At 34.1% G+C, this 12,380-nt stretch overlaps 1 protein-coding gene across 1 annotated transcript in view; it reads left to right on the top strand.

Annotated features, from left to right (window-relative positions):
- Positions 1-11,862, top strand: part of LOC121417645 — a 56,585-nt gene extending 44,723 nt beyond the window's left edge. The window contains exons 41-47 of the mRNA XM_041611383.1: positions 118-120; positions 3,412-3,414; positions 3,770-3,790; positions 4,396-4,398; positions 5,068-5,070; positions 10,667-11,038; positions 11,507-11,862. Coding sequence (XP_041467317.1) covers positions 118-120; positions 3,412-3,414; positions 3,770-3,790; positions 4,396-4,398; positions 5,068-5,070; positions 10,667-11,038; positions 11,507-11,862 — 761 coding nt within the window. The remainder of the gene's footprint in view (positions 1-117; positions 121-3,411; positions 3,415-3,769; positions 3,791-4,395; positions 4,399-5,067; positions 5,071-10,666; positions 11,039-11,506) is intronic.
- The last annotated feature ends 518 nt before the right edge of the window (positions 11,863-12,380 follow it).

The raw sequence follows: 12,380 nt of genomic DNA on the forward strand, positions 1-12,380 counted from the left end.
ATTTCTAATCATACCCACATCTAAACCACACGAGTAGTTCCAAGTACGTTTTCGAAAATATTCCTTAATGCTTTTTATTCTTGTTATTCCTCCTGTTTTTCTTATCTTAATTGACAGCCTGTAAGTACACGCATTCAAGTATTTGTATTTCAGTGTAGTCTGGACTATTCTTTAGAGGAATGTCAATAAGCTTCATTACTGTCTATTCAATATATCATTTGAAAAAAAATCTTCATTATATTAGATATGTTCAAAAGAACGTAAGGTCGCCTTCATTAACCCGGAGTATAAGTATGAACAAAAATCAATTAATATTTAGTGTCATGACAACAAAACAATATCATTCTTTGATTCTCTAAAATTACTTATTTTAAATGACACCTACCTCCAAAACCATAAAAATAGTTTCAAGTACAAGTATACACGTTCGTTTATTCATATTTAATGTACTTTGGATTATTATTTAGAGGAAAGTCATTAAGCTTTTAATATTTCTACCTATTTAATATATAAATGGAAAAAAAATCTTCATAAAATTAGATATGTTCAATACAACGTACAGTTACCTTGATTTACCAATAAAGTACGATGAAAAATAGTCATTTATATTTAGTGTAATGACAATAAAATAATTTCATTTTTAGATCCTCTGAAATCAGGGTGACCAGATTTCACAAAATGAAATACGGGACAATCGACAAAGATCAACAAAGAATGCCACACACAGTGTCAGACTTTCAGACTTGTGAAAAAATATAAAGAATCGGAAGGGAGGGTGAACGAAAGAATAAAGGAGAGAAAGAAAAGAGATGAATTGAGAAGGAAAGAAAATGAAGTAAAAAAGAAAAATTAACAGAAAGTTAGAATAAAAGAAGGATGAAAAAAATAATAAATAGAAAAAAGGATTTCCGTTATTCTTTGAAATGAATATAGAAAGAAAGATAAAGGAAGGGAAGATGAATAAATGTGTGAAAGACAAGATAAATGAGAGAATTAAAATAAAAAAGGTAAAATAAGGAGAAAGAATTTAATGAAGGAAAGAAATGTTTTTTATTCTTTGAAAGAAAGAAAGAAAGAATGAAGAAAAACAGAAAGGGAGGGAGGAAGAAGAAGGGAGGAAGGAAGGAAGGAAAACGGAAAAGAAAGAGAGAATAAGTGAAAAGAATTAGAAGGAAAAAATGAAAAAGAAAGGAAGAAAGAGAGGGAGGGAAGAATAAAGGGAGGAGAGAACGAAAAAAGAGAAAATAATGGAAGGAGAGAAAGAACGAAAAGAAACAGGAGACGAAGAGAGAAGAAAGCCAAGGAAATTTTAAGGCAAGAAAGAGTGAAGGAATGAAAGGAAATCTGATAAAGAAGGAAAGAAAGGAAAAGAAAGAAAGAAAAATGAACAGAGAGAGCGAGAGAATCGTTCAGGAAAGAAAGATAGGAAATAAAGAGAGATAGAACAAAAAAGGGCAAGCAGGAAGGATATGGTAGAAAAGAAGGAAAGATGAAAAAAGTTCAAACTTCAAGAAAACAAAAAATCCAATCATCTAACAAAAATCAAAATGTCATTTGGTGTTTTTCTAAATGTATTTTAAAAACTTTAAAAAGTAAAATGTTTTAGAAATGAATAAAATTTCAAAGTGATACATTATAACATCGCGGCATCGTACTCACCAAGACTCAAAACGAAAGCTGGAACAACTAGATCTATAGTTATGAAAACTCAATAATTTGTTCCTCCGATTGATTGTTTGATTGATTGATTGATTTTGATTGATTTTATTTGGCAATTTACCATAACATATATACAGTAGCATTAAAACAACAGGCTTGCACAGGATGACCCACGAAAGCTCGAAAGCTTATTTCCAGTGGGGTCCTCAATAATACAGAATTAAGATAATAAAAATGGTAAAATTATACTATTTACATATTAAAAATGAAGAAAAAAATCAGAATTTACTATTACCAATGAATAAGATATACAGACAATAAATAAGATGTATACAATAATATAACGAAGAAGAAGAAGAAAAGAAGGATAAGGAGAAGGAAGAGGATGAACAGAAGAAGAGGGGGACGAGGAGTACAAGTAGTTGGAAGAAAACGATTAGGAAGGAAAATAAATAAGGAGAACAACAGCAAAAACGGTGACGACAATAACAACACGAAGAGGAGAATAGGAAGAGGTAAAAGAAATACATGTAGAAAGAATAGAAGAAAAGACATATCGAAGCTTCAATTAAACTATGTAAAATACATAATAATACCTGGTAGAGAAGAGAAAAGAACTAGGTCAGTATTCAGGCTAAATCAACCGTACAACATACCATTTGCATCTTCTTTTTTACACTCAAATGAAAGATATTCTTTCAATTTTCTCTTAAAATGCAAAAAGTTTCCTAATATCATTGGGAAGGAAATTCCAATGTTTTATAGCATTGTAATAAAAGGAGTTACCAATACTACCTACCCTTTCTGGTAAGCAAAAACTGAAATGGCTGTTTCTTGTATTATAGTTATGTATTTCGGTAACTAGATTAAAGTTTGATCCAATGTAATGATTCGATCTATTGTGATAGATTTTATGCACGTGGTGCAAAATAAGCTGCTTTGATCTATTCTTGACTCAAGAAAACCTGCTCCAGAGAGCTCGGTGTAGCCAACATAGGTTCTGGGACCAGAACAGTTAATGAATCGAACCATTTTATTCTGTATAATTTTCAACCTCCTTTTATCGAGTTCGCCTATGCCACTAAACCAAGCAGGGTTAGCATGTCAAATAAACTCTAAGAGCAAAACAGACAATACGCCTTGCTTTTTGATCCATACAACTTTGATACCTGTACAAAAATTTCAAACCAAACGAAACAAACATCTCCAAATCATTAATCTGAGAATCCATAATATAATTATAATAATTTCCCGCCGATTTTATGATTATTTTTCATGTGAGATTTTTTGCACAATTGAGAATTTGCTCCCATCGTACATGCCTATAGCTATAGTAGCCTGCCACACACAGGCTGGAGGCCAGTTCCTTTGCAATGTAATGGGTTAGCAAGAAAATCACCACAGAGTTATCGATTTAATTGTTGTCTCTGCTTCATCATCTGTTGGTTATTGAATGAAAAATTCGTCACTATTAAATGTATTAACTCCATGTTGCTTAATATTCTGAAATACGGGACAAATAGGCGTCCCGGGAAGGGTTTGTCGGGACGCCGGGACAAAGGAGCAAAATACGGGACAATCCCGGGAAATACGGGACGTCTGGTCACCCTGTCTGAAATTACTTGTATCAGACCAACCTCTAAAACCATACAAATAGTTTCAAGTATTTTCCAAGTACCTTTCGAAAATATTTTTTACTTAATGCTGTTTATTCTTGCTATTCTTTCTCCTTTTCCTTATCTTATTTGACAGCTGGTAAGTAAACACCTTCATGTATTTGTGTTTGAATGTTGTTTGGACTATTCTTTAGAGGAATGACAAGCTACACTTCGGTCTATTCAATATATCAATGGAAAAAAAATCTTTATGTAATCTGATATGTTCAATGCAACGTAGGTTACCTTGATTAACCTACACTATGACTACGATGAAAAAATCAATTTATGCTCAGTGTAATGACAATAAAATAATTTCATTTTAGACCCTCTAAAATTACTTGTATCAGACCAAACTCTAAAACCATGCAAATAGTTCCAAGTACGTTTTCGAAAATATTCCTTAATGCTTTTCATTCTTGTTATTCTTCTCTTTTCCTAATCTTATTTGACAGGTCTTAACTATACACCTTCATGTATTTGTATTTGAATGTTGTTTGGACTAGTTTTTAGAGGAATGTCAATAAGCTTCACTTCTGTCTATTCAATATATCAACGAAATGATTCCTTCATAAAATCAGATATATACAATGCAACGTAAAGTCACTTTGACTAACCAGAAGTGTTCCAAGTACGTTTTCGAAAAAGAAATAAAAAACATCATATTCTTGTTTTCTTCCTTTTTCCTTATCTTATGTGGCAGGCGGTAAGTACACACCATATTACATTTACATTTCAAAGTATATTAGATTATCATTTAGATGAATATCTGTAATCTTGATTTCTGTATATTTTTTAAAGCAATGACAATTATAATTTCAAGAAATTAGATACATTTAACAAAATGTACAGTATATTTAAATCACCCATAGATAAAGTACGAAAAGAAAATCATTGATATTTAGTGTAATAACAATAAAAATGATTTTATTTTTCGATCCTCTAAAATTACTTGTATCAGACCAACCTCTAAAACCATACAAATAGTTTCAAGTATGTTTCCAAGTACGTTTTCGAAAATATTCCTTAATGTTTTTATATTCTTGTTATTCTTTCTCTTTTTCCTTATCTTATTTGACAGCCAGTATAACTATACGCCTTCATGTATTTGTATTCTTATTTAGTTTGGACTCTTCATGAGAGGAATGTCAATATAAAGCTTTATTCCTGTCCATTTAATATAAAATTAAAAAAAATCTGCATGAAATTAGATATGTTCAATACAATGTAAGGTCGCCTTTATTAACCCGGAGTATAAGTATGAACAAAAATCCATTAATATTTAGTGTCATGACAATAAAACAATATCATTTTTTGAATCTCTAAAATTACTTATTTTAAATGACACCAACCTCCAAAGCCATACAAGTAGTTTCAAGTACAAGTATACACGTTCCTTTATTCATATTTAATGTACTTTGGACTATTATTTAGAGGAAAGTCATTAAGCTTTAATTCAACCTATTTGATATATAAATGGAAAAAAAACTTCATAAAATTAGATATGTTCAATCCAACGTACGGTTACCTTGATTAACCCACACTATAAGTACGATGAAAAAATCCATTTATGCTTACTGTAATGGCAATAAAGTAATTTCATTTTTAGATCCTCTGAAATTACTTGTATCAGACCAACCTCTAAAACCATACCAATAGTTTCAAGTATTTTTCCAAGTACGTTTTCGAAAATATTCCTTAATGTTTTTATATTCTTGTTATTCTTTCTCCTTTTCCTTATCTTATTTGACAGTCTGTAAGTACATGTATACACGTTCATGTATTTTTATCTTAATGTAGTGTAGACTATTATTTAGAGCAATGTATGTAAGTTTGATTCCTTTCTATTAAATATATCAATGGACAAATTTTCTTCATGAAATCAGATATGTTCAATACAACATAAGGTCACCTTAATGAAGCCAGAGCGTAAGTACGAAAAAACGAATCCATGATATCTAGTGCCATGACAATGAAATAATTCTATTCTTGGATCTTTAAATTTGATAATTTCAAATCAGATCAACACTTAAACCGTATTAATAGTTCCAAGTACGTTTCTAAGTACGTTTTGGAAAAAAAATAATCGTATTTTGCAGACGGTAAGTATACACCACATTACATTTATATTTCAAAGTATTTTTGACTATCATTTAGATGAATGGCTAAAAGCTTGTTTTCTGTCTATTCATTATTCCCACTATGATACAGGACAAAATTAAAAAAATACTAAAAGGCAATCTTCGTGTGCGTTTCTCCGCTTTTTATAATATTAGGAGTTGATTCTCATTCTCTTTTAAAGCTTGTAATTCTCTTCTTTTTTAACAGCTTGATAACAAAAATAACGAACTGTACATCATGTCAATCATGCTTTGTGAGCATGACAAATAATTCGAGCGATCTGCTAGGAATCATTCAGAGCCGCGCCGTAAAGCGTAAAATAAGATTAATGGGAAATAACGAAAATTCCCCCATCCCTCCCTGCTTGCGACGAGCGAACTGATATGCAGTCCATCGTTGTACATAGGCGAGAGATCTGCAGACAAGAGTAACAAATTTCTTAATTCAAGGGTGGACGGTCGTTTGCTATTTTTTTCGCCTAACAACCCTGAGCGTTGCACTAGGCATATACTAAAAATACAACCTCAGCTTACGAAAAAACCCGCCCACCTCCCCTCACCCCATACAATTCACAGCTAGCGAGCAAGCCAACGTCGCATAGCTAAAAATTGGCGCGAAACATTCCTCTGATAATAAAATCTTCCCTTATATTCACCCTCAAATTTCCCCTTCCTAGCAGGCCACTTGATGTGGTTCAGCTTTAAAAATAAAGACAACAATGTATGCGATATCATTAACAATCACGGAGTCACGGCGGGGAGTTGTTTATCAACTACGGAGTTTTTTTTCTTGAAATTCCTATAAGGAAATATCGTTAAATCGTAATAAATCCTACATTTGATACGTGAGAGTATACCATCTGGAAAATTGCCGATCTTCAAGTAAGGATAACTACTTTTGAACGATATTCATCACTCTACAGTGTACATGTCCTGGTTATTTACCGATGAGGACCTGAAACACTAATATAGTCCCGAACACATATATGCTTGTGTCTTGTAAATCTCCAAGTCACTTAACACCTTACAGTTCAATTCAATTCAAAATGGTATATTAAAAATCCTTTCTTTGCAGCCAAAGCCGAATTGCAAAAGTTTACATTTCAAACAAAATCACCAATAACAAGGTAAAATAACTTATAGACTACGAAAAAAATTGAATATAGACATATATGTAACAAAGTATTTCATAAATAAATTTAAATCAATACTCACTGATAAATAAAAAAATTGAAAATATTCAAAATACATGTAAATATGAGTCGATACAGGAAATGACATGGAAAGCAGAAACGAATAGAAATAGTGGAAGAGAGAAGAGAAGCAGAGAGAAGACAAAAATTTGATAGTGGAATGGGAACTGAGAGAAAAGAGCGAAAAATCAATTAGGTCACATGTTTTCAAACATACTTGCAATGATACATATTTTGGCAGATTTTTGTGATTTCAATTAAACTATCATTAAGTTCACGACTAGAACAACAGTGAATAATTGCTCATATGAAAGACAAATATTTTGACTAACAAAGTAAAATGAGATGAAATGAAACTTGGGTTCTCCAACATAAAGAGAACTCAACAATAGAATTGTTATGTACATGTAATCTGCATTTTACAAAAAGCAACAATCTTTTAATATCCTTTTTAAAGAGTCCACTGAATGTTAAATAGCTTGATATAATTATACATTTCACGATATGGGAGGATATACAAACAAAACTACTTGTAATCAATTCTTTTAGAGTTTAGGTGACGAATCAATGAGGGCAAGGGGCTATTTCTATATCGTGAAGTTCGACATCGCATCTTTACTATTCCAGTCGAGCTTCTGGTCTGATATTGGCAAGTCTTATTTTGAGGTAGAAGATGATGCAGTTTAGACGTGGGGGTTTGCATAGACTTCGCAAAAGCAAGACAGAGTTTGATCCGTCTATCTTCATGAGACATCAGTTTTGACTGGAGTAAAGCATGCTCATATGAAGAACATGCTGCTCCAAAAATGATTCGAGGGGCACGTTTCTGAATACGTTCGATGAATTTTACTTGTTGTTTTGTTAGTGCTCCTGACCATACAGGTACAGCATATTCAACAACTGGTCTCACGAAACTAGGATATACAACTATAAGGTCCTGAAATGACAGACTATGATATTTCAAAGTTCGAAGAACATACAAAGGACTATTTGCTCGCTTGACCATATATTCAACATGTGTAGACCATTTCTAATCCGACTGGATATAGAAACAAGTAATTTCAAAGTATTGCTACTATGAAGAGACACATCATGGAGTGAGAGCACCGTCGGGTTTGGGACATTTCTACAAAAACGTATGTCCATTGTGAAACACCTTTGTAAATTCAAACGCATTCCATTTGCGGTTGACCATTCATGTAATTCAGTAAGTGCAGACAAGAGTGTTGACGGTGCTCTCACAGGACGGGTCTCAACAAAGGTAAGGTCATCCACGTATTTGAAATGATCCACACATATGTTATTGGTCCTTGATAAACTGAGTTCATTGGTTGCAGCGTCGTTGACCAAGACCAGAATCACAACCGGGCCTAATTTAGTCCCCTGGGGCACGCCCGCTGAAGTGATGCACCAATTCGATAGAGCTCCTTTGTATTTCACCCTTTGATGGCGCTCTGAAACAAAGTTCTCTATCCACGTCACATACAGGAGTGACAAATGAACTGTAACGTCATTGATAACTTGTTCATTCCTTCAAAGATGTGCTAAATTTATGGTTATAAACACCATTCAAAGGATTTAAACATGAATGTGAACATGAATCTCTTATAAGACGAGACTTCATAATTATATTGTAGTTGCACCGTCATAATTTTTATACTGTCATCTGTGACATAATACACATCGTTTCTAAACACTTTATCATTCTGTTGATCTCTTTGCAAAAGACATGACATTTTGATATTTTCTATGTTTAACTGTTCTTCAACTGACTGTGATTTGTACTATTGCGAGCCTTTAGTACGTTGTATTGAATATTGGCGCGATTTTTATCATACAAGGTACACTGGTTCAGTATGCCTGAGGCAATTATACGTATCAAAGTAGAGACCATAGCGGAATCTATTGCTAATGACGCCATGAGGATTTTTTTTATGGTGACGCCTGTCGAAAAATAATACGTCAATCAGTGCATGACGCAATGAAAGATGCATTCAACAAGATCACTAATCGGATTGAGGTCAACAAAGGCAAACTTTTGGATTTGGAATGCAAATTAGCAGCAAAGGAGAATGAGTAAGGTCCCTATCGCAGACAATTACTAAACATCATGAATCGTTACAATCGCTCTGACGGATGTCAAACGACCAAGAGCAATATAGTCGACGCAATTTTTTACGTTTCTATTGAATTCCAGAGGCTGACGGAGAAGACACTGATGAGCTAATCTGCAAGATTGCAAGGGAACATCTAAAGCTGTCCATTTCAAAGAATGACATCGAACAATCACATCGTTTGGGTGCAAAGAAGTTTTGGAAAATATAGATTCGGCTGAGCTACGTCACATGAGATTTACACGAAGTAGATCAAAAGATCCTCACGAGTCGTCGAAGACAAAGCCTCGGGTGATAATCGCGAAGTTCGTATCGTAAAGAGTGCGACGTGCAGTCCTTTCTAAAACGCAGTGAACTAAAAGGAAAGAAGATGGGCATTGATGAGGATTTGACGAGGGTCAATGCAGACCTTTTGAAAAAGACTAACTGACTGAAGCAACTACGAAAGTCATACCTGCCTGCTGGTCTCATGGACCAGATGTAATCCTTCGTTATCTACAACTAGAACACATAGTATTAACTAGAAGCGTACGTGGAAAGATTAAAGCACACAACCGAAGAATCAAAAGTATTTTATAATGACTTTTTGTTGTCATCATTGTAAAGGGGAAGTATTACTAATCAGATATATAACTTCACTTTTTAAAATAGTGATTAGAGTTTGCAGAAATAAGCTCTCAAAAATGACTTAATTTTATGGCATATTTCTGCCTTCGTCTGTCCTCTGGCGAGCTCCAGCTGAGTGACGTCACACCAAGAGCAGTGAGCAGCTGAGCTGACAGCAGCCCATTGAAGACGATCTTTCCAATCAGCGTTTTTTGCTCTTAGCATTGTTTATTCCTCTCAAGATTGGTCTTATTGCATACATGAAAGTTTGAATTTTCTGAACAGTAAAATGAAATGCACATTTAACATATTTGGGAACCGATATTTAGCTTAGAAAAAATTAGTTTTTATCAAGAAATATATGTGAATAAACAAAGCATTTTTTCACTTAGAAATCATGCTTGCAACACATCGATATTATTATCAATATAAAGCATAGACATTCGTCTTCACGACTGAATAAAAATTATTATTAAAATTGAATTGAAATTGAAAAGGTTTTATTCAAAATCATTGTACGTTGCAGCCAAAAGGCTGAATTGTGTACAATTTACAGGTATAAACATGTATAAATCCGAACAAAAAAAATCTGAGTTTCGAACCAGGATCCCTGCAGTCATAAAAACACCTCCGAGCGTACAGATTTGTCCATAGACCGTGTCTCTATCTCTGCTGGGTTCATAATGATACATAAACAAAGTGCGTTCACTGCTGTTGCCTCGCAATGCTTTGGCAATCCAACTGCAATTCCAATCATTTCGCGATGGATATTGCCGTGTTTTTTGTGGTTCCTGAACTTGCTACGTAATTAAATTTCATAATGATAATGGCGCCTCACAGGCAGCATCACGCAAGTTTGAGCTCTATGAACAAGTACAGTTTCCAAACATGCTTACCTTGACTGTTGTGGATGGATCAAACAGCGTATCCCTGCCACATCGACAGCAAGTGAATTGGCTCGTACAGCTTGCACTTGCAGTTTTTCACTAAACAGTGACTGGACAGTGCAGTTGAGTGGAGCAACTCAGTCACAAGAAAAAAAAAATAAATAAATAAAAAAAAAAAAAAAAAAAAAAAAAAAAACTCAGTCACAAGAAAAATAGTAACGAAGACTGTCGAGTGGACAAAATCGGTTTATACAGTTCACAATTCAATAAAAACGGTAAAAGTAACACAGTTCTGGTTCCCTTATAGTCTGAAGGTGTCGAAAACAGAAATCGGATATCACAATACATGAAGAAAACGGACAAATTTGGACAAATTGGACAACTGTGACGGCCTTATTGAAAAATGTTGTGTATTATTATTGTTTTTGGCAGATAAAGGCGGTAGTGATTCTCCAGCAACAGCCCATCGGGTAGAAGTTCGCATTCCTGAAAGCAAAGAGGAATCAGGTGACATTACTGAAACAGGTGACATTACTGAAATAATTCGACTAGAGAAATATGACATTGAAGTACGAATACCACCAAACAACGCTTACAGTGCAAAGGATATTACGGTTGAAGTAATTAACGAAGTTCCACCTGAGTTTAAGATCAAGGAAACAGAAGCAATCATTACCTACGGTTTGAAGATGAAGGCGCCTCATAATGCAACCTTTGAACATCCCGTTCAAGTGACAATGCCTCACTCTGCCATATTCACAAAACCGAGTAAAGCGGAAATCATTGCATACTATCGGAAAAGTGGTAAATTATTTTAACCTTTCAAATAGCCCTTTTCCTTAAGTGCTAAACTTTAGTTAAGACAATATACAAGATAATCTTGGTAAATCTTGAAAATCGGTAACCCGTGATTAAATCCAATATTCATGTTTTGTATAAAACTTCCTCTGAAATATGACTAAAAAGAGGAATAATAATTCAAATAATTTAGCGCTTCAATCTTAATGTAATAAAGAGTGCCCCCCCATAGTAATAATAAATAAATATTGAAAATCTATATGACTGAAAGAGAACGGTAAAAGGGAAATAACAAAACGTTGATATAAGAAAGTCCTAAGAAAATCTTTAAAGAAAAGTGTTCAATGGACTTTTTTTTATTCATTTCATATAAATTCGAAATAAAGTAATCAGCAAATTCTTGACAAGATCAACCATGTAGACAATGAGGGAACAATGCAATAAATCCTTTTTTGTGTCCTATGTATTTTGTAGCTTCTGGAGAGTTTGTTGCGATACCCTCTACCGAAGGAAGTGTCCCATGTTGTGTGGTAAGAGAGAGGGACCTCGATATCTACTTTAAACACTTCTGCGAATATTGGTTCGTGTCTCTGCGCAACGTGTTCATCGGACTCCAGGAAATATTCATTGGAAAACGTCTGGTCTGTACGCCGTATGTTCCAATGCCACCATTTCTGAGCGGGATGCAAGTTCTCTTAGTCCACATAAGAGATGCACACAAGAAAGAGGAAAAGGTTTGTTTCTTTGCTTATAATAACGATATGATACAGTATGGAACAAGTCGAACGCCTCTGGCACACTCGTCTGCATTACGCGATTCAATATTGTAGCATGGCAGACTGAATACAGCTATTGAATAACCATTCACAATAGAAAACTTTCATGTGATAATAAAATTCTATGTCCAGTGACCCAAACTGATCTTTAATTGACCATGATGATGTGAACTAAGACGTTTGCAGTACAATCATTCATTTTGGATTGTCTATATTTCATGAACAAGATCCATACACCTTCGTATGCTAATTCAACAAATACCCCTAACACGGCCAATGCCCATTGACTTTAAATGGCTTTTGACATTGAAAACGTGACGTGGTAGTCTGAACATTTTCTTGTAATTCAGCCCGATAACAGCTCGCTAAAATTGTCTCAAATTGTTATTAAATCTGAAAATTGTCTTATCTCTGTAAGGATGCCCCCAGCAAACATATACCGTGTTCGTTTTTTGGTTCAGAACCAAAAGCCGATGCAGAATCGACTTTTGATTTATCTTGCACTGCGTTCCCTTATGGAACAAACACAGTGTTACCACAGTGTGTACCACAGTGTGTAACACAGGGTGTAC

Source organism: Lytechinus variegatus, chromosome 6, assembly GCF_018143015.1.
Source record: "Lytechinus variegatus isolate NC3 chromosome 6, Lvar_3.0, whole genome shotgun sequence".
Lineage (NCBI taxonomy): Eukaryota > Metazoa > Echinodermata > Echinoidea > Temnopleuroida > Toxopneustidae > Lytechinus > Lytechinus variegatus.